Below are 22,680 nucleotides of genomic sequence, written 5' to 3'. Positions count from 1 at the left end.
TGAAGATCTGGTAGAATTCTGCACTGAAGCCATCTGGCCCTGGACTTTTTTTGGTAATGATTTATAAATTGATATTATTGTTCAGAAAATTTTGTTACATAATAACATATTCATTTCAAATATTGTTAATTTGTGAATAGTTTAAGAAAAAGAGAAAATAAGTCCCTCAGGAAACTCTGTTAGATTATTTTTAAACTTGCTTTAATTATTCAAGGACTTTTGTATTGGCAATACATAAGGAATTTGAATAATATTTTCAATTGATTGTAAGAGTTTATACTATCTCTTGAACTATGTAATGTAACAAGATAAGAATGTTTATATGTTTTATTAGAATATATTATTCTTAGACAAAATTGCTTCATTTATATCTTAAAATTGTATGAATTAAATTTAACATTGCAACTATTTCTGTTAACTGTCCCATTTGACCAATGACATTACCTTATATTATAGCGTATACTGTTTATATTATTATTATTATTATTATTATTATTAAATAACTTTGAGTTTAAATGTCATCCTGCAATCAACACCATCCAGTTATCTTTGATGAAATCAAAGATCTTTGAGAAAATATTATGTATTCTGTACAAAATGGAGAGAATTCAAGGCATATGGCAAAAAAACTTAGGTATCTCTATGGTGCATTTTCATGAAGAGAATATCTTATCTTTAATTTTTCTCATAGTTTTAAGGTTTTAATATAATTATATCAATTCCTACCTTCATATCCTTGTTCCAAGCCCTCCGATATATACATCCTTATTCTCTTTACAAAATAGCAAGCTGCCATAATAAAAAATAAGGCTCCTCTATCCAGCACCAGATAGCATCATTTTACTTTCAAGCCTAGAAATGCCATAGACATATCCAAAGAACACAAGGGAGCAAAAGAACCACAGCTGATGGGGCAATGGGACTGCCCAGTGTCCAGCTGAGCTACTCTGTGGTTATCACTCTTCTCCTACTTCTGGTGTTTCATGCTCCTTAAGATTAAACTGTGCGCACTTACAGACTGTTTGCACACTTGTATATAAACCAACCGAAGATGCAAATGTTACTCGGGAGGTGCGAGCCTGTGGAGCCTTGTTGTAATCGGTGTAGCAGCTGTCAGTGTAAAATGCTCTATGCCCCTTGTGTATCTCACAGGACAGTGTCACAGATCACTTCACCCCGTGGCTGCTGGCATTATTTGACTTCACTTTCCCTGCCCACCCACCCTCAATAAACCACAGCCTTTATGATTTTGTTTCTTCGGTTTTGATCGCCTGAGGTTTGATTGGTCCAGTTCTAACAGGTTTGGTGGTTATGGTGGGTGCAGGGGGTGGCTTTTCTTCTACTTTTTCCTGACAGGTACCAGGAGGGTCACTCAGTGTCTCAGGTTTACTTGTATCACTGTCCACTTTCTGGGCTTTGCCTCCTATCTGTTTGCTCTGTTGCTGCTCAGAGAAGAACCGCTGCGTGGACTGAAGAACCTCTGCTCTCTGCTTTGCCAACACCTAGGACCAAATGTCTTGTGGCTGAGTCCTCTTCCCACAGCTCTCTTCTTCATATCTTGTTCAGCCTTCAGTGCAGCCTGGGCCTGATTGCCTCTGACTCCAGACAGTGATCCACAAGGGCCCCTGGCTACAGGTGGCAAACGGGCATGGCTCATGAGGCCTGTGGTCAGCGGAGGAGGAGGCATCTGACTGGCCAGTGCCATTGGTGGCCTCTGTACAGGCGCTGGGAAGGTGTTAGTATGTGGGGCTCTTACCAATGGAGGGACCAGGTTAGGCTGAGAGAGAATCTGGGGTGCAAACTGTGCAGGAAACGGCTGTGCCATTCTCACTGTGGCAGGGGCTGACTGGAACTGTTTCTAATAAACAATGCTGTTCATTTTGCTAGACTGGCTGTTTGGACTTGTTGATGTAGCCCTGAATGGACTAGATGTTGGCGTGGTGCTTCGACCACCAATTGGTGGTGTTCCTGGTTTGATATCAATGCCACTCCCAAAGGCTTTGAGTTCCATTTCAGACATTTTTCCTGTGGTTGCCATCATGCCATGCTGCGTTCCAGCAGGGATTAACCCTCTGAAAGGCTGGCTTACTTGGGCAGGACGGCTCAAGCTCTGAGCCTGTGCTTGTGGGGTTGTGTGCTGTAACTGGGGCTGAAGTGTCTGAGGCAAGGCAATCAGAGGCTGTCCTGTAGATCCAAAATTAGTCAAGGAAAGCTGGGATGCTGGTAATGGTACTGTAACCTGCTGGAGAGCACTTGGTGATTGGGCAGTGTTATAAAAATTTGTCTGACCAGGCTGCTGTACTTGTCCAGAGTAAAGATTTGACGCTTGAGTAAGATTTGCTCTTGCCTGAAGAAGATGTGTATCAATCAGCTGAGAACTTCCTAGTCCTGATGCCTGACCCAGCTGATGTTCAAACAGTATAGGGATGGGCTGAGTATTTGAAGTCTGCTGAAAGGCAAGACCTGACTGTGCCTTGGCAAGCTCCTGGTGCTGGACTGCTGGGAAGTTGTGGAGAGCTGTACCAGAGAGGACCACAGAAGGCTGGGAAAGGCTGCTTTGCATAAAGGCTGGCTGCGACCTATATGGTTGAATTGAAGAACTGAATAATTCCTGAGCCTGGGAAACAGCAGGCCCAGCCCCCAAACTCAGCTGGGCTTGATGCTGCCCTTGTAGTGGGGCATAGATAGGGATTGGAATCTGCCGAACGGATGTTGGCTGCGACAGACCAGGTTGGAAGCCCTGCTGCTGGGCCAGGGATGGCAGAGCCAATCGCGCATGCTGGGTATTGAATAAATGACTTGTATCCATATAGAAGGCTGGGATTTGAGCTGCTGCCGACTGAGACACATAAACTTGTGGACTCTGCTGTTGCTGTGCAATAAGGGAAGGCATACAGCTTAACTGTGAAAAATGACTGGCAGAAGGCAAGCTGCTGGTCTGTAATTGTTGGGGTTTTACTTTACAAATATTAGGAGGGTCCGACGTGGTTGTAGATTTTGTACTCAATGAAGAGGTCGTGTAAGTACCAGCTCCCGATAGCGATGCTGTAGGAGTGACCGAGGCAACTGGGATCTGAGGCATTGATGCACTGGAAAATGAGTTGTAATTAGCAGTGCTTGGTCCACTGGCACTACTGCTGACGCCACGCACAGTTGGAGGTGCTGTAGAAGTGACTGGGGACCCCTTTTCCCTTAGATTTGGAGAATTTTCCCATGCCTTCCGCGCAGACTCCATCTTGAAGGTGAGGCTGAAAGGAGGAGGAGGAACTGAGGTCAGGCTGGAGCTCTGTTGCATGGCCTCCCTCTTAGGGAGGGGAAGGCTGCTGGGCAGGGGCACATTATTAACCAAAGTATCCTCCATCTTTGCATTATTAGTAGCCACAGTGTTAGGCAGAGAAGAGGAAGGTGTAGTGTAGTCTGTTACAGACTCCTTTGCATCAGTGCCATATTCTGGAGCGGACACCGAGATCATTGCTCCGATCTCAGCAGACATTTCTGAGACTGCTTTGGTTTCCTTTGCTGTTCCAGGGTCTGTGCTTCTGACCGCAGCCGGGCCGGGTTTCTCTTGTCCTTCTGGTTCAACCTGTTGGGCATCTTTCACTTTTCTAATTTTTAATGATCGTTCCTTTCCAATGGGACCAGGTTTATGTTCTTTGTTTTCTACCAGACTCAAGTCTGGAAGCTTCTGAGCTTTAATGGGCCCTGCCCGAGGCTGTTTCTGACGCTGCTCTTTAGGTTCAGGAACTTTGTCAGTTGGTTTCTCTGAAAGCACAGGAACCACCTCATTTTCATTCCCATTTGAGGCTGGAGCACCAAACTGAATTGTGTCAATTCCAATTTCAACACCACTCTCTTGACCATTTCTTGTTCCCTCTGATGATGTTGCTGATCCAAATGATGTTAAGGGCTTATTCCATGCACTGACTGAAGGTGGCTGTGGTGGACTAATAGGACCTAATTTTTTAGAAATGTCATTGAGCACAGCTGGAGCAGTTACTTTGTTATCCCATAACTCAGCTGTTAGAGAGCTGTGTGACTGTGAAGTCTGCATGGACTTCCCAGTGGCTACATAATCTGTGCCATTAGATGTCTGAGCTGAAGGTAATCTAATCGAAGGTGGTGGCTGCTTTGAAGATGGTGTTGAAGGTGGAAGTGGACTCTGGACTGGTTTGTGGTTCTGTGTCTGCGTCTGTACCATTGAGGCCGGGGTTGGGGCAGTGGATGCAGCTGAGCCTGGGGCAAGTGGCACTGAGGCTGTTGGGGCCGAGGCTGGGGCAGCTGGTGTTGAAATAGATGGCACGGCTGTAGCTGAGACCACTGGGGGTGGAGAAGAAACTGAAGCTGGTGCTAGGGCTGAAGCAAGGATAGGAATCGAAGCAGAGGCGAGAATAGGGATGGAGACTGTAGTTGAGGCTGAGGCCAGGATAGGAGTCGGAGCAGGGACTGACGGCTGGGATGAGGAAGAGGCTGTGACTGGAGATGAAGTGGATGCTGGAACAGGAGCTGAGGCTGAGGTTGGAACTGGAGCTGGGCATGAAGTCAGAACCGGAGCTGGGGTTGACACTGGAACTAGAGCTGTGGCTGATGCCAGCACAGGAACTGGAGCTGGGGTGGATGCAGGAACTGCAGGTGCCAGGGATGTTAAGGCTGGAGCTGAGGAAGAGACTGGAAGTGGTACAGAGGGTGGGGCCTGAACTTGCTGAGTCCCAGTAGCTTGTTTTTTGGCAAACCTTGGAGGAAGCTTAGAAGTCTGACTTCTTCCTTTTTCACCTATATTTTTTTTTGCTCCATACCTGTACAACTTGCTCTTCCTTCTTTCGGCGTTCCTCATCCTGTAGCCGCTTTTGCTGTTTTTTAGATACAACTTCAGTAAAGCCATCATCATTCAAATTTGACTGGGGGTCTTCAACTACAGTTACTTCAGGATGATCATCAATGATAACAACACTTGCATAATTGTTTAGATCAAACTGTGAGAGAGTATCTACTTTCTCTTTTGGTTTTTTAGGGACGGGTTTGGTATCTTCTCTCTTTTTCCCAGTAGCATCCTTGGAATTCTTTTGTCCTGCACCGTTAGGCACCCCTTCTTGGTGATGTGCAGAGTTACCACTGACAGGGTCAACACCAGCTGTGCCTGAGGACTGCTCATCAAATGGCCCTCTCTTCCCACTTTTTGATGGTGGGCCATTTCTTCTTTCATTCCTAGGACCTGAGAAATTCCTTCCTGATTTGGGTGGACCATTGTTGCCACGACGATTCTGGCGATCAACTCCAGGTCTCTGACTAGAAAAACTTCTCTTTGCTATTTCCCTTTTTGGAGGCAAAACACTTTCTCCAGTCTTTACAACTGCTTGTGAACTCATATCAGCATTTTTTTTCTCGTCCCTCTCTCTTCTCTCATTAAAATCACAGCTTTCAGAGGCTGTTTCCCATTCTTCATTTGCCTGACCCGAAGAGTTCTGGTTAGACAAATCTGGTGTCTTATTTCCCGAAATGTCCACAGGTGGATTAACTGGTTCTTGAACAACATTATTAACTGTGCCATTTGTGGGTACCAACACCTCATTTGTCTTTGAAGCAGCCTCTCTCTCTCTCTCAGCCGTCTAAATCTAGGTGGCTTATCTTGCCTTGGTGGTCGGGTAGGACGCTGCCTTCGGGGCCTCTCTCTAGCTGGGTCAAATTTTCGCTCAAATTTTGGAGGTCGTTTATCTGCAGGTATGGGCATAAACTGCTCGTGTCTTCTTGGTGGCTCTCCATCCTCAGGTTTAGGAGGTTCTGCCTGCCTTGGGTTCCACTGATTGTCCGGATAAGCCGGTCTTCTTAAGGTAGCAGGGCGGGATGGCCGGCCTCCAGGATCCCTCCCACCTCGTCTGAATGTTCCTCCTCTGCCACGCCTTGTAGGCTCCCCTTTTGGAAGGAAACCTGGTTTAGACTTCTCCTCATCTCTTATGTAAGGTTTCTCTAATTGCCTATTATCTATTCGGACATGGTTTTCAGGCTTAAAAGACGGCTGTGGCTTGACAGGTTTTTTGTTTTCGGACCGTTCCTCTCTTAGGGGAAGTCTCCCTTTGCTTAAACTATCCTTGTCACTTGCACTCTCATGAACTTCACTGTCTGTGTCGGTCTCTGAGCCCCTCTGTCGCCTTCTTTTGGGAACAACTTCAAAATCAGAACACTCACTGCGTGTCTCGCTCTCTTCTCTTTGTCTGGGAGGTCCGGAAGGCACATGCTCTGCTCTTGGCTTACTGTCCCTATACTGAGGGTAATCTCGGGTGTGCCCTCTACCACCTCTGCCACGCCCTCCGTAAGAGCCTCTGTAGCTCCGACCTCTGGAGTAATACTCTCCTCTGCCCCTGCCTCGGTACCCTTGGTCTGGAAACCAATCTCTATCTCTGGCCTCCTTCCAATAGGGCCTAGCAGGTAAAGGCGGCTCCTTTTTCACTGCCACTCTAGAGTCTGGGCGAGGTCTTTCTACTCCAACATCTTTGTTGATGACTTTCTCAGGTGGCTTCTCTTCTTTGACTGTTGGTGCTGCAACAGTTTGTTGGTTTGTAGTTTTAAATATAGGTTCTACCTGGACACTGACAACAGGTTCCAAAGGTTTCTCATCCTGAGATGGCTTCTGAGTCAAAGCTGACGTTTCTGTTGAGGGTAGTTTCTCTGGTTCTGGCTGTACTGGTGGTGAAACCAATGACTGGGGCTGAACTGGAACTGGAGGTGGTAGAGGAAGAGGAAGATCTTTCTTTTCTGTTTTTTCTGCTTTAACAACTTTTTCAGTGACATTTTCAATCTTTTCACCTTCTTTCTCCTTCCTCTGTTCCCGCTCCTCTTTCATATCTCTAAGTACAGGTTTTTTAATGGGACCCGACCTTCTCACAGGCCTGTCATTACCGTCCTCTCTTCTGTTAGAGCTTGGTCTTGGACCCCACCGAGTTTCTGATTTAGATTTATAGACTTTCTCTGGTTTAGGTCCTTCAGAAGATCGCAGAAAGCCATCTTTTCTTGGCTTCTCCTCTGGCTTTTCTACGGTTTCTTTGGAATCAGTACATCTGCTGGTGACCTTAGGTATGCTGACAGATGGCTCGTTTCTTTGTTCCTCTGCATTCTGAGCATGGTTAGAGCCGTGGGAAACACTTCTTTTTCGGGCAGGTTGACTTTCCAGTGCAGAGATCCGCTCGTCTGTAGGAGTAGGTAGGCTCTTTTGATCGATTACATCAAAACAAGCAGACTGACTGTTTGTATCAACATGGTGAGGTCTTACATCTTCCACGGATCTGCTTAAACACTTTTGTCCTTCTGTTTCAGCTGAGTCTCTAGCAACATCTGTTTTTGAGTGGGTTTCTAACTGACTCTGTTCTACAGGATAAGTAGCAGTCATATGCTCATGGTCCACTGCAGTTTCAGGCCTTGCATCCCCAGTTTCTTCAGTAGACTTGGAAGCAGCTGCCCGCTGAGGCTCAGCATGATAGGGGTCTGACCCCCACATCACTCGAGGCTCAGAAAGAGAAATTCCATGATCTCTCGCAGATCGAGCCATGTGCTCAAACGATTCAGAGGTGTTAGGTGACCCTTCCATCTGGTCTCTTCTGATTAACGGCTTAGGAGGAATCATTCCAGGATGTATGGGTGGGATGTCCATAGCAGGCCTTCCTGATATCATTCGTGGATCCATATAGGGCTGCATCATGAGCCACCTTGGGTCAAAACCCATAGAAGCCAGATGTTGGGGGTGGGGCTGCATTGGCTGATAAAGGGGTCTGTGTGGTGGAGGAGGGACTGAACCATTAGACGGCTGTGAAGGCACAGTCTGTGGAAGTACGCCTTGTTGTTGTTGTTGTTGTTGCTGCTGCTGTTGCTGCTGCTGCCACTGTTGCTGTTTCATTTGCTCCTGCTGCCGCTGAAATCGTGGTGGCAATGATTTCTGAAACTGTTTGAAATAGCCAGATAATACAGCAGGTCGGGGTTGAGACCCTGACTCAGGTTCTGTTTCCTGTACCACTTGTGTGGTCTCCTTTTCACTTCGATTGCTGTCCTGTCTAGTGAAAACTGGTTGTTCTTCTTTCTTACAGTTGTTTTCACTTCCTTGGTTTTCTGTTGCAGGCTCTACATTAGGTTCTTGGGGTTCAACTTTTTCCTCTCTTTCCTTTTCCTTCAACTCGCCCTCCTTCTCTTGTTCTTTCAGCCTTTGTAGTTCCTGCTCCTTTTCCCTCTGTTGTTCTAACTCTTTCTCTTGCTGTCTCACCCTCTCCATTTCTCTTTGCTTTTCCTGCTCTTTCTCAAGCTCCCGCTCCCTCTCCCGTTCCTGTTCTTTCTCTTTTTCAAGTTCTTTCTCCCGCTCCCGCTCCTTCTCTCTCTCCCTTTCTCTAAGTTCCTCTGGGGAGGGTTGCTTTTCTATGATCCCAAGCTTCTCATCCAGTTGCTTCAATTTCTCTGCACACGCTGCCTTCCTCTGTTCCTCCATCCTCCGCTCTTCCTCCTCACGGCGTTTACGAGCACGCTCCACTGCTGCAGATATTTCAGACTGTTGTTTTCGTCTTTGCTTCCATATTTCATCGGTATCAGGGACTGGAGGCTTTGAAGGAGAGGGGCCCTGTCTTCCAGGCATTTGTCGATCTGGAGGTGGGGGATGCTGCTGTGCAAGCAACTTGGGAGGCGGTGGCAAGTGTGAGGATGAGGTCCGCTCCTCACTAAATGGCGGGCCCTTCCCATAAGGACTTTTTGTGACTGGAGGCTGAGCAGGTGTCTGAGAAGAAGACTCAGTGCTGGAAGCTTCATCTCCTTCTTCTCGGTTTTCTGTGCTTTCAGGTGTTTGGAAGTTTGATCCTCACCGCTGTTTCCCTTAGGACTGGTACTGCCTTGCTCGTCGGCGTCACTGAAATTCAGCTGCTCTGTGTAGGCTACTTTCATCTGGGCGCCTGCCCGGCCTTCATCAGCTTCAGCATCTAGTTATCGGATTTATCCAGCTCCTTCAACTCTGATGCACTAAGGATGGATGGGCGTGCAGGTTCAGAAGCCCAAGAAGGAGGACGACCTCGTCCTCGAAGGCCTTTGCTTGTCTCCGATAGAGAAGGGGGGAACCTCATGGGACCATGTAGAGGAGGATAGGCCATCCTTGGCTACTGCTGAAACATATATGGAGGCATCTTAGCTCTATACTGAGAAGCAAGGGCAGGCTGCTGTCCATGCAGTTTGGCCAGTGGAGGACCACACGCTATCCTCTTCTCCACCACTTTGAGAATGTCATTTTGTTCTGATGTTATAGCCGTGCTTTCATCCTGGGCAAGTTGCTTTTCATCCTGATCAGAGGAAGGTGACCCAGCAGACTTACCACCATCTCTCCAGCAAGCAACATTTGGTGGGCGTAAACTGGGTCCAGGTCCATAGTTTTCATCACTTGCTTCCTTTTCTTTTTTCTCCTGATCTCCAGCTGCCTGCAGACTGGGAAATTCCTGCTGAAATTGACTATTCACTTGGATTCCACTTCCTTGCCCACCTTGCTTGTTACTGGCCCATGATTTGGGAGCAGGTGCTACTTCTGGGGGAGCTGCAACCCCAGGTTTGGGCTCTGCTGGTGACACTTCTAGTGCTTTTTCTTCTTCGTGCTGCTCTTGTTTTGATGCCCATCCTGTACCATCTTTAGGCACAATATTCACATTAGGATCATTGCCTTTGTTTTCTGCTTTAAGACTTGGCAGGTTAGCAGGTGGGGGCATCCGCCGTGAAATACCAACTTTTCCAAGACTTTGTAACCCATGTCGAGCTGTAACTGTAGTCTTCTGTGTTTCCAAGGACTTTCCTTTGTAAGTATTAAACAAACTGAGTGTTGCGTACTTCTTCCCATCCTTTGCTTTTGTGCTCTGGCCTGACTTCTCCGACATTTCGGTGGAAACTCATCTAGTCCAAAACCTCCTGCCACACCCCTTAAAAGTAGTCCGCCAGGGTGAGAACCAAGTCTGCGCGCTTCCAGAGGTTCGCCGGGTACGGATTAGGGGCAAGGAAGGGGAAGGAGTTTCCAGAGATCTTCCGCAGGGCCGCTCGGTCCGGAAAGCCCGAGCCACGGCCATACAAACCGCCAAAGCACTTTCGCTACCTCTTGAGAGGGTGAGAGCGAGCAAGGAAAAAGCAAGAATGATGGTCTTAAGAGTCAAGAGATAGAATTCAATTTTTATTCATAAGGAATTCATTTTTACAACAAAACAGGATTAAAACAAATAAATTAAAATATTTAAAAATATTTGAAAAGATAAAAACAGTAACAAGAACATATAAATATGAAACAACAAAAAGAAAATTTCAATGAAAATCATAACAAAAATATTTCTAAACAGCACATTCTTAACGAACATTTAGAAGCACAGATGTATTGCTGTTTCTCAACTTGCACACATAATGAAAGGCCGTCCCCCAAGTTGTCTCTCAGGTGCTGTTTTCTGAGAAGAAAGTAAGACCTCAATCAGTCAGGCTGGCTTAGTGATATATAAATTTAGGGTCTCTAAGAAATGACAAATTAACTCTGAGGAAGAATACTCATCCAAAAAATTTGTTACCATTCAGGATGTTTGTCATCAGGGACTCCTGAGAAAGCAACTTATTCTTCAGGAAGCTCTCTTACTGGGGTGTGTCCAATTCCAGCTCTCTTGCACTTTCTGAGACCTGGGAGAGGAAGGCAGTTATTCAGACACTGATTTGGTGGGGAAATGCAAGGCAGATGTCGGAAGGCTGCCTTCTACCACCTCAGTTCTATTGGACAGTCAACATGGACCTTTTAACTGATATCATTGTTGCTAACTCTTTGGGAAGGGCAAAATCTCCAGAGAGCCTCAAAGTAATGTGGGCTGCCAATATGGGACCCAGACTTATACCAGTGCAAACCAAGAACAGGGCAATGGAAGGAACCTCATTGGGTTGCAGGAAGAAAGGAGATGTCCATATGTCACCAAGGTTAAAACCAATGACAAGTTCTAATTTGACATTTGCACTTTCTTCTTATCCCGAAAAGGTGCTTCCTACACAAGAAGTCACATGACCATAGAGTGTCATTTGTCAAAGAACCAAGAACTTGTTCAAAACTCTACAGAGCATCCAATCTATCACATGGATATGCAATAATGAGGTATGTTATTAATCTGTCACCATTTCTATACTGCAGCTTCAAAAAGAGCAGACAAATATACTTGCAAAATAATTCAGTTTCTGAAAAGTGGTTAACTTCCCAGAATACTTGTGCATAGGCAGAGCAATGAACAATTCCATTACATGAGGTGGTTGGCTGGTTGTGAGTGTAAATTAGAAAGGTGGTAGGAGAGAGCAAAGATGTATCAAATTGGCAAAATTTATCAGATATTCTTAAGCTAACACAGCTGCTCATCCCTACCAGATGATGCTGGGTCTGGACGTTGCTGGTCTTTATCTTTCTTGTTGAAGTCAACCAAATATTTCTTGTTCAGTGCACAATCAAGATGTACCTCCTTGCTCTCCTGCTTCAGTGGGACCAACTTCTTCATACATGTGTTCTCCATCAGGAGCTGGCTGAGCAGGTTTCTGGAAATACAGTCTGCATAGTAAGATCATGCTGCCCCTTTCTCCCATTCCCACTCCCGAGTGGCACTAACTCCACCAGGACCCAGATACCCATGAAGACTTAATAGAATTCATTTCGATACATATAAGGCTGCTGCACAAACCACAAAGAGTAAATTCCGGGAAGAATAAATTGTTTGTTTGACCCGAGCACCAATTAGTGTCCGCATCTCTCAAAAAGAACATGGATCTACAACTATCCATGAAAGCCCAATGCATGGGGCCAACATCAATTAGTAGTGGGCCAACACCCTCAAAGGAGGTCAGTAGAACCAAGAGAAGCTCATGCTAACCATGTGGTCCACACACTGGGTTTTGTAAAACCTGGTATGACACCATAGGTCCAGGTCAGCCTAATAACCTGCTGACTTCAATCAGTGCTGTTCTATCTAGAGCCTTCTGAAGATGCCTAGACAATCCTGGGATGAGTAACAGTCTTTTATGGAACTGAAAACTGAGTCCTAATGACCCTGGCACACTGATGTGTAAACAGCACAAGAGATAGAACCAGAACTGAAGACCGTCCAATCCAGAACAAAGAAAGTCAGAAATGATCATTCCACAGGTAATAGCCTTTCTGACCAGGACTTACCTAGAGAAGGTAATCTCCTTCTTCAGCTTATGGTTGTTCTCATGGATCTCAGTGTTCTCCATCTCTAAGTTGTGCAGACTTGACATGACTGCCTCCTCCATTCTCTCCAGGTCTTCATAATATGGATTTGGCCTGAAGTGTGGCCTGGCCCCAAATGATAGAATACAATGAACATCAGCATTTAGGAATATATGAGCTCAGGGTGGGTCCTGTACTACCCCAGTCCTGGAAGGACACCTTCTGAATTCTACATATTGGATCTTCTTCAGCTTCAGAAACGTGTTTTTGTTTGTCCAGGACACCAGAATCTCAGCATCCAGATGGAGGGTTCCCTGGCTCCCTTTGTTCAATCAAGAGGAAATCTGCAGTCAAGCCAGTTGAGCTATCAAGAGCCTAGGCCACACCTCTCCATGCTCCCCCACCCCAACACAGACAGAAACCTGTGATTTCTTTTCTCCTGTTTTGATAACAGACCTTATATCAACACAAAATTATACTCTGCACAAGGAATACAAATAAACAGACAATCGTGGCCACATAGGCAAAGAACTGTGCTGTTGACAGTGGGGCTCCCAGAACAAAGCATTCACATCACCATGAATGTGTTACAGGTAAATACTCAGGCCAAGACATAGACCCCTAGATTCCAAGTGTGGAGGGAAATATAAACATATAAAAGTTGTCCATATGCATTTGGATGTATGCACATACAGACTCACAGACTGAGACATCCCCACAAAAAAGAGAAATGTAAAAACAGAGTCAGAGAAAGAGAAAGAGAAATATGGAAACAGAGAGTACTGTGAAAACCAGGAGAAATGCATCCACCATTGCTGTCTCAGAGGGCAAGACACACAGACAATAACAAACAGGCCTGAGCCTTAGACCTTCTAGTCAAGCATTGAGATGAACAGTTTGGGACCAGGCCCCTCAGGCTGCTGCCTGGATCTTCCAGCACTCAGTCCCCTGCCTAGCAAGTACAGAGACTCACCATAAACTCACTGCAATTACAATCTTGCAAAGCCACCAGCTGTCAAGTGCTTTGCAAATGCACACTAGACACTCACTCTCCCTGACTTTATCCCGAATTCTTCATTCAGACCACAAGATCTGCTTTTCAATAAATGGAAGCAGATGAGTCCAATTTCCATCTCAATCCTCAGGAAGGGTCAAGGTTCTGAATCTCCTCTATATGGGAGGTGAGGTTTAGCACAGGGTGGTTAGGGAGGCACAGCTTTCTAGCACCAAAACCTTAATAGGATAAGATGAAGGTGACCTTGCAGACCCAGGAATGAAACAAGAGCATTTGGAGCGATTCATACCTGTTCTTCATGGATCTCTCTGTCAGAAACCTCAGGCGATCTCTCAGGTCATTTCTCTCCTCGGTAATGAGCTGCAGCTCTTTAATCAGCCTCTCCTTTTCCTTCTTGGCCTGCTTCTCGCTTAGGGCAGTTTCAGTGGAAGATGTTTCTCTCCTAGCGTCTGTAGGTAGAAGAACACAAGTGAACCTGCATGGGGAGAATGCATAGAGTGTACATAGACCACAGTTAGGCCTAAACAGGAGAACAAGCCTGGAACCCAGTGTCACTGCTAGGCGATTGGTCTATGCTTAAGAGGCCTCCTCAGTGGATCTCAGTTCTCCCACTACTCTATAGAGACCAAGAGATGTAAGAAGCCAGGTGTTCCCTATTCCGGACATCAGGTGCTTATATGGACCACGGAGATGGCTTCTCCAGGATTATCATCAGCTGAACCGGGTACAGCTTGGTTTCAGGACCCTCACCCCTGTGGGTTCAGAACTCAGATGATAAATTCACCATCCACAAGACTTGAGTGATTGGAGACACTTAGATGTCCTACCCTGATACTCTAGGCCAACAACTTTGGATTAAAAACACATTTCCATGGAGGACATGGTCAACAGACTTATCAGTTCCCCTATTTGAAATACCAAATGCCCGAAAAGTTCCAATAGGTTACAGGCTGAATCTTGGTCCACATGTTCCAAACAGTTTTGGTATTTTAGAAAAATGTGTGTAACACACAACCTCTAATATATAAAGCAAACAATGACCCTGCCAGTTAGAAGAAATCAGAGGAGGTCTAAGAACATAAGGTTATTGCCTGGAGCACAATTCTCCCCCTGTTCCTACTGTCAGATATCCACTGTATTTAAAGAAGCAATGATAGTGAAGTACATTGCTGCCCTGTCTAAACTCAGAAAAGGTGGACCCTCCATGACTCCTGATGGTGTTTTTATATCAATGTAACATAACAAATGCACTGTAAAAGTAAAGACCAGAAGTTCACAGAATAATAGCATTGGCCTTACCATATCCTCCCAGTGGGGATGGGGAAACTAAAGTTCTGAAATCCTGACTTTCAGGAATTGTGATATTCATGGAAATTCAATTTCTTTTCAGATGCTCCAGTTGCTGTGGCCCATTGCTAGAAAGGTCAGCTTAAGCCTGCAGCCACCCTGGCAGGAAGCTCAAAATACACTGCCCAGAACTTACTCCACATTCCCCAGAAGTGCTGTCTCTGTCCATCATTACTTTGAGACGAAAGGCTAGACTCCTTCACTTTAGTCTCTCCAGAATCGACGTTCCCCCTCCCAAAACGCTTGCGAAGACTGGAAAACATGTCTTAGCTTGTAACCGCCAGACTCAGACTGAGAGAAACTAGGGCACTGGTTGTCACTACAACACTGGTGACATCACAGAGGATGCCAGAACTCTCCAGGAGACAATAGAATGTCCAAGAAGGGACAGCAGATGTCATGGGGAGCAGACTTTGCCTCCTGCTAATGTTCTCCCTGTACTGAGCATAAGCAGAGGTGCCCTTTCCAGGAGAATTTCCTGGGGCAGAGCCACTGAGCATCTCCTGCTTCCAAAGCCAAATTTTCCTCAAGGCTTGATTATAAAAACCTTAGTAATTCCTATGCATCTAAATGAATGTTTCCTTCCATATCTTGCCCCAAAATGTCTCACTAACTCAAATTGTCCTCATTCACCAATGTCAGCCATTAAACTTCCTGAGATTTCACACCAGCTTGAATATGCAGTCAAAAGTTCTCCTGTCTCATTCTGTACGGGTGCTTTATATCACATCAAGAAATAGTCTGCATGGTAGGTTACAACATGCGTGTGTGTTAGGGGAACACTCATGAAGTCATGTGCTTAGCAATTGACAATTGCCAGAAAATTCCTTAGTTGAAAGAGTTGAAGTCTTTATGGTGCTAGGAACAGTGTGGAGACCAGTTGGCAGAGAAAAGTGCAATATTGGAGCCACCAATGTAGGGAACCTCATGCTGCTTGTTGGGTTCTCATCTCTGCGCCAATGTCGCCAAAGGAGCACTGCTGACAGGCCTTCTATCAGAAGCTGAGCTTCTATCAGAAAAATAAAATAGTCAAGAGATATAGGGGGTGCAGATAAAGGTGTAGGACGAGGCTATACACATCACTACGTGGATAGAGCATGGACCCAGCACTTGTGCTCTGAGTCATGGGCTTCCCCACAAACACAAAAGCATCTGTCACAGTAAAAAAATGGATACTGTATTGAGTGCACACACCAATACTGATTGATCAGATCCATACCCCAGATTTTGGGGGCAGATCCATGGCCCCAAATATCTTCCTCTCAACTTACACAGCAAAAAATAAGAAAGAAAGAAAAAAGTCAAAACAAAAAGCTCAAGCTTCTCATATGAGGATTGCAGGAAGTGTGATCTGGTGGTCAGTTCTGATTAGGCCATTTTAGATAGAACAGTGCACAGTGATGCTTAATGTGATGGGTCCTATATAAAGCTTTCTGCAATATTGGAATTTTAACAAGCCTCATCCAGAACATACAGAACAGGAAAGGATGTGATCACCATGTCCTTGCTCTCTATCAGGTTATTTTTCTGTGTTCGTGATTGTCAGGCATAGACAGCAACAATCTGAAATAGCTGGTAGACATGGAACAAAGTGGCTAAAACTATAGTTGTGGGTTACACACCTCAACTGTCAAAGGCTAATGCTGTCCTCACAGTCCCTGGAGGCCACTCTTGTAAGACTGTCTACTGGAAAGTAGAAGCAGGTTTATCTGAGCTCAAAGTGAACCTGGCCAGCTAGGAAGAGGGCAACATGTGATACTTGAGACCCTGTCTAAACCAGCACAGAAACCCACACTTCCTTCAAAGCATCATCTATGAATTCCTGATTATCTACCATTCTCTCCCTACCAGTCTTAAGACTGGAATTGTAGAAAAGAACTGGAAATGATCTTCCTATTCTGAAGACCTTGATCTCTCTTTCCCCAGGTGCACATTAAGAACTCATGCAAATGGGTATGACCATCTGAACATCTTAGTATCATCTACTCAGTATATCTAGCATAATACTGTGCCTATGGCAATCTCAAGCTTCCTTGAGTTTCGCTGACCCAGCAAGAAGTATGAAGTACTGAGGTCAAACCCCAGTGATCCTTTCAAGGGTTTAGAAGAAAGCCATCAGAGAAACTCCACTTCTTTGTCCTTAGATTAAATCAAGCTGATACAATGTGAACCTGGTGGGCTATTTAACCATGCATCTTTCTGCCAACCCTACCTTTCTGAGTTCAGTCCATGTGAACCTGCATGGGGAGAATGCATAGAGTGTACATAGACCACAGTGAGGCCTAAACAGGACAACAAGCCTGGAATCCAGTGTCACTGCAAGGAGTTTGGTCTTCGCTTAAGAGACCTCCTCAGTGGATCTCAGTTCTCCCACTACTCTATAGAGACCAAGAGATGTAAGCAGCCAGGTGTTCCCTATGCCTGCTGACACACGCAATGAATGCAGTAAATTTTAATTTCTGTTCAATTGTTCAGTAACTTACTTACACTTGCATATTGCTGTGGAAGTGATGGGGTTTCGTGATCAGCATTGCATTTAACAATGCATAACCAATCATCCCTCCTAGAATGACTGTATATAGAGAAAGAAAATTTATTAGAATGGTTTATAGGCTGTGGTACAGCTAATTAAACCAGGAATGGAAGGTCCAAAATGCAGTAGTTACCCCTGTTGAAGCCAATCCCCCTAGCATAGCTGTAGCCATTTTGTTCCATGCCTGCCAGATAGTTCATATTCTTGCTGTAATATGTCTGCCTGTCATGGTTGTCTGAAAATAATTTAACTCAGAGCAGGGTCAGGAATGATCACATAACTTGTGTATGTTTTTTTTTTATTGGTTATTTTGTTTATTTGGATTTGAAATGTTAACCCCTTTCCAGTTTCCCCTACAATAACCCTGCATTCCACCCCCTTCCCCAGCCTCCTCGAGGGTGCTCCCCCACCCACCCATTCCTGAACCACTGGAAGGAAGTTCTTTATGTTGTGAGGTTTCTTAATCTTAAATTTCATAATTATAAGCTTCATGTAGGACCAAAAAAATTAAAGGTCAATATGAGGGCTGCAGTGACGGATCCATGGTTAAGAGCACTGACTGCTCTTCCAGAGGTCCTGAGTTCAAATCCCAGCAACCACGTGGTGGCTCACAGCCATCTGTAATGAGACCTGATGCCCTCTTCTGGTGTGTTTGCAGACAGCTACAGTGTACTTATATATAAATAAATAAATCTTTAAACAGATAAAAAGTCAGTATGAACCTTTGTTGTCTAAAATGGCTTGAGTCAGGGCTGACAACCAGACAGCCCTTCCAGCACCTGCCTATGAGCTCACATTTTAGTCTTTATAAACTGACATAGAAAAATGTCCAGAGTCCTAGCCTGACAAATTCTCAGCTACGTCTCTGATGATCAGTCTTAGGGTGGGCATTCAATAAACCATCCCTGTCTAAGTGAGGTCAGAGTTTGTGTGGTTTATGGGGCAACTCCGGGACCCCATCAGTTTTGTCCATAAGGCTGGATATTTCAGCTGCTCTTCAGTACATGCAGTACTCCTGAAGAAGTAGGCGAATTAATAAAGCAAACTTCCTTCTTCCATGTCCTTGATATGAGCCGGCAGAAGGTGTGGTCCAAACAACAACCTACAGATTGGGTAAAGATCTTTGCCAATCCTACAACAGATAGAGGGCTTATATCCAAAATATACAAAGAACTCAAGAAGTTAGACCTCAGGGAGACAAATAACACTATTTATAAAATGGGGATCAGAGCTAAACAAAGAATTCATAGCTGAGGAATGCCGAATGGCTGAGAAACACCGAAAGAAATGCTCAAAATCTTTAGTCACAAGGGAAATGCAAATCAAAACAACCCTGAGATTTCACCTCACACCAGTCAGAATGGCTAAGATCAAAAACTCAGGTGACAGCAAATGCTGGTGAGGATGTAGAGAAAGAGGAACACTCCTCCATTGTTGGTGGGATTGCAGACTGGTACAACCATTCTGGAAATCAGTCTGGAGGTCCCTCAGAAAATTGCACATTGAACTACCTGAGGATCCAGCTATACCTCTCTTGGGCATATACCCAAAAGATGCCCCAACATATAACAAAGACACATGCTCCACTATGTTCATAGCAGCCTTATTTATAATAGCCAGAAGCTGGAAAGAACCCAGATGCCCTTCCACAGAGGAATGGATACAGAAAATGTGGTACATCTACACAATGGAATATTACTCAGCTATCAAAACCAATGACTTTATGAAATTCATAGGCAAATGGATGGAACTGGAAAATATCATCCTGAGTGAGATAACCCAATCACAGAAAAACACACATGGTATGCACTCATTGATAAGTGGATATTAGCCCAAATGCTTGAATTACCCTAGATGCACAGAACACATGAAAATCAAGAAGGATGACCAAAATGCAGATGCTTCACTCCTTCTTTAAAAGGGGAACAAGAATACCCTTGGCAGGGAATAGGGAGGCAAAGTTTAGAACAGAGGCAGAAGGAACACCCATTCAGAGCCTGCCCCACATGTGGCCCATACCTATACAGATATTAGATAAGATGGATGAAGCAAAGAAGTGCAAGCCGACAGGAACTGGATGTAGATCTCTCCTGAGAGACACAGCCAGAATACGGCAAATACGTAGCCGAATGCCATCATTAAACCACTGAACTGAGAACGGGGCCCCCGTTGAAGTAATCAGAGAAAGGACTGGAAGAGTTTGAAGGGGGTTAAGACCCCATATGAACAACAATTCCAACCAACCAGAGCTTCCAGGGACTAAGCCACTACCCAAAGACTATACATGGACTGACCCTGGACTCCAACTGCATACGTAGCAATGAATAGCCTAGTAAGAGCACCAGTGGAAGGGGAAACCCTTGGTCCTGCCAAGACTGAACCCCCAGTGAACATGATTGTTGGGGAGAGGGCGCTAATGGGCGAAGGATGGGGAGGGGAACACCCAAATTGAAGGGGAGGGGAGAGGGTTGAGGGATGTTGGCCTGGAAATTGGGAAGGGGAATAACAATCGAAATGTAAATAAGAAATACTCAAGTTAATAAAGATGAAAAAAATAAAAAGAAAAAAGAAGGTGTGGTCCAGATTAGAGATGGACCTTTCCATCTCAAAAGATCTGAATTAAAGATTTATCTTCTGATCTCCAAGATTTGGATTACAAGTAGGTCTTCTTGCTTCAGAAAATTTAATTAAGAAAAAAAAATCCAATGGTGCTCATGCCTTTAGCCTCAGCATCCAGGAGGTAGAGGCAGGTGGATCTCTGAGTTAAAGGCCAGCCTGGTCTACAAAATGAATTCCAGGACAGCCAGAGCTACACAGGGAAACCCTGTCTCAAAAAAAACAAAGAAGAGGAGGAGGACCAAGAGGAGGGTGTTGAAGAGAGGAAAACAGAAAGAAGGAAGGAGAGAGAGAGAGAGAGAGAGAGAGAGAGAGAGAGAGAGATCCCCCTCACAGGGCGTCAAGCCATTTGGCATTAGTTAATTCCAGGTACACTCAAGTTGACAACCAAGAATAGCAATCCCATTACCCGTGGTTGTGATCTCACCCTGGTAGGCTCCTGAGTAGGAGGCTGAAGCAGGAGAATTGCCATAAGTCTGATGCCAGCATGAACTACACACGTGTTCCAAGCCAAGCCAATCTCAGCTACAGTTTGAGATTCTGTCTGAAAAATATGAAAGAGAAAGAAAACATAATTTCCTAGAGCAGTGTTTCTCAACCTTCCTATGGCCTCAACCCTTTAGAACAGTTCCTCAAGCTGTGGGGACCCCAACTACAAAATTATTTTGTCGCTACTTCACAACTGTAAATTTGCTACTGTAATGAATCTTTATTGTAGTGTAAACTGTCTGATAGGAGACCCTGTGTGGGTCACGACCCACAGGCTGAGGGCCTTTGCCCTAGAGGCGGTCTTGGCCTAGTTTATATAGTTCATATTATAATGGGCTCTCTCAGCGTTTGAAGGTCAAGTATATTCACTTGTAACATCAAAACTTAAAAATTCAGCTGAGCTGCTGGCTGGTACGGTGTGACATCCCCCAGAATACCTTTGCCATTTTGTTCCATGCCTACCAGCCATTTCATATTGTTGCTGTAACACGCCTGCCGTCACTGCCAAGGAGAAGGGACTTGGCTCAAGGACATGCCGACCACACACCTTGTTTTGTTCTGAATGTTCAGTATGCAGTTTGCTAATCTTAAGAAATTCTACACCTGAAGGAGTGGTTCCCTGAAGTGGACACAGGTGAAAGGCTAAGGCAGATGTGTGAAGGAATGTTTCACTGAGGCAGATGCAGGTAAAAGGATGTTCTGCTAAAGCACGAATGTGAAAGGACACGTGATGAAGGGTTCTGCACTAAGGACAAACATGCATTGGTCTGCCTTGCATTCTGTAGTTGAGCTGCATTTGTTGGGACTTCATAGAACCACAGCAAAAACCCTTCTGGAGGGCTGTGTAGTTTCTCGATGTTTCCTTGGCCTCGGGCTGATGGGCAGAGTGATGTCAGCTGAGACAGACACATGTGCTGACGCAGGACACACGCTGAGGCCAGACCCATGGAGGACACGGGATATTGAGAGAGAGTTTGGGTGGAGGCTGAGCTTGGCTTGCGTAGCTTGTTGGTCTGGGGTCTCTGCTGATCTCTGCTCGCCTGAGAGCTGCTCTTACTGACTGTGTAGCATCTTGGCTGCTCTTTGTTCCCCTTGGACAGCCCTCAGGACCAGGCTCTCCTCTCCCTTAACCATGGCTGCTGTCCTCTTCCTCTCTCCTCTCCATCACACACGTTCTTCCTTTATTCTCTGGCAGCTTCTTCTTCCTTCTTCCCTCCTCATGATCCTCTCTAGCAAAGCCCTCAAAGCTCACCTCCCCTATCTCTCTGCTGTGCAGCTGTTGGCTGTTGGCTTCTTTATAATCACAGTTAACTGGGAGCAGGGTCAGATTTTGGGGTTAACCAGTCTTGAGTTCTACAAATTAGCATTAAAATACAAGCAGCATTAGGCCAATCCACCACAGGGATTTTTGTTTGTTTGTTTAGTTGGTTTGGTTTAATTTTCATTTAACTTTTTACTTGTTATTTTATTTTTCGCTGTTTTTATTAATCGGTTATTTTATTTATTCATATTTCAACTGTTGTCCTGCTTTCCAGACTCCCCTCATCAAGCCTTACATCCCATTTCTGCTCAGCTTTGCCTATGTGACAGTGCTCCTGCACCCACACATATCCATCCCCACCTCACACCTCTAGGATCTGCCTTTGGTGGGGCAACAGGCCTCACCTTGAACCATAGAGCATCCTTGCATACACTTTGCCTGGCAGTTTGGCCCCTGGGAGCTTGGGGATTAGGGAAAGAAGATCTGTTCAGATATTAAAGCCAATGATTGTGGCATTCTCTTCTTTTTCTGGTTATAGGTGAAATTATGTTTGTGTGCTTCTCTTTTTTTAAATTATTGAGAGAAGATTAATTTCTTGGTTTTTCTTGGGTATAGTTTAGTTTATTGTCTTGGAGTTTTCCTCCTATTAGCCTCTGTTGTGCTTTCTTACAGAAAAGAATTGTTTAAATTTGGTTTTGTCATGAAATATCCTGTTTCCTCCTTTTATGGTGATTGAGGATTATGCTGGATATAGGAGCCTATGTCTGCATTACATCTGCCCAAGAATTTCTGACTTTTAGAATCTCTGTTGAGAAGTCTGGTGTAATTCAGATACATCTGAATTTATTTGTTACTAGATATTTATACCTTACCCCTTTTAATGTTCTTTCTTGATCTGTGCATTTAGCGTTTTAATTATTATGTGAATGGAGGAATTTTTCTGGTATAAGTAGTTTGATGTTCTGTAGGCTTGTTGTACCTTTATGGCCTTTTCTTTCTTTACCTTATGGAAGTTTGCTGCTATGATTTGTTGAAGGTGTTTACTGGATCTATGAACTAGAAATCTTAATTCTCTTCTATATCTATTATCCTTAGGTTTCAACATTTAATTGTGTCCTGAAATTCATGGATGTTTTGGATTCAATAAACTATACATGTTTATCTGAGATGGGTGTTGTGTGCTTTGTGGGATGACCTCCTTGACCCCAGGCTGCATGAAGAATCTCAGC

At 44.9% G+C, this 22,680-nt stretch overlaps 1 protein-coding gene and 1 pseudogene across 2 annotated transcripts in view; both read right to left on the bottom strand.

Annotated features, from left to right (window-relative positions):
- Nucleotides 1–1,157: 1,157 nt before the first annotated feature.
- On the bottom strand, nucleotides 1,158–9,906 carry LOC134483168 (protein PRRC2C-like; annotated as a pseudogene). Its single transcript, XR_015643851.1, has 2 exons — nucleotides 1,544–9,906; nucleotides 1,158–1,490 (listed from the first exon to the last, which is right to left on the bottom strand). The product of XR_015643851.1 is annotated as a protein PRRC2C-like, transcript variant X2 (transcript).
- A 1,445-nt stretch (nucleotides 9,907–11,351) lies between these two features.
- Nucleotides 11,352–22,680, bottom strand: part of LOC134483169 (disks large homolog 5-like) — a 12,218-nt gene continuing 889 nt past the window's right edge. Inside the window, exons 2-6 of the mRNA XM_087595399.1 lie at nucleotides 21,856–21,911; nucleotides 14,689–14,804; nucleotides 13,495–13,654; nucleotides 12,173–12,316; nucleotides 11,352–11,541 (exon numbers count right to left, since the gene is read on the bottom strand). Of these exons, the coding sequence (XP_087451525.1) occupies nucleotides 11,352–11,541; nucleotides 12,173–12,316; nucleotides 13,495–13,654; nucleotides 14,689–14,804; nucleotides 21,856–21,911 (666 nt within the window). The remainder of the gene's footprint in view (nucleotides 11,542–12,172; nucleotides 12,317–13,494; nucleotides 13,655–14,688; nucleotides 14,805–21,855; nucleotides 21,912–22,680) is intronic.

Source organism: Rattus norvegicus, chromosome 19 (genome assembly GCF_021556685.1).
Source record: "Rattus norvegicus strain SHRSP/BbbUtx chromosome 19, alternate assembly SHRSP_T2T, whole genome shotgun sequence".
In the NCBI taxonomy this organism is placed as follows: domain Eukaryota; kingdom Metazoa; phylum Chordata; class Mammalia; order Rodentia; family Muridae; genus Rattus; species Rattus norvegicus.
Note: the sequence above shows the minus strand (reverse complement) of the source record. Positions and strands in the feature narration are given on the sequence as shown.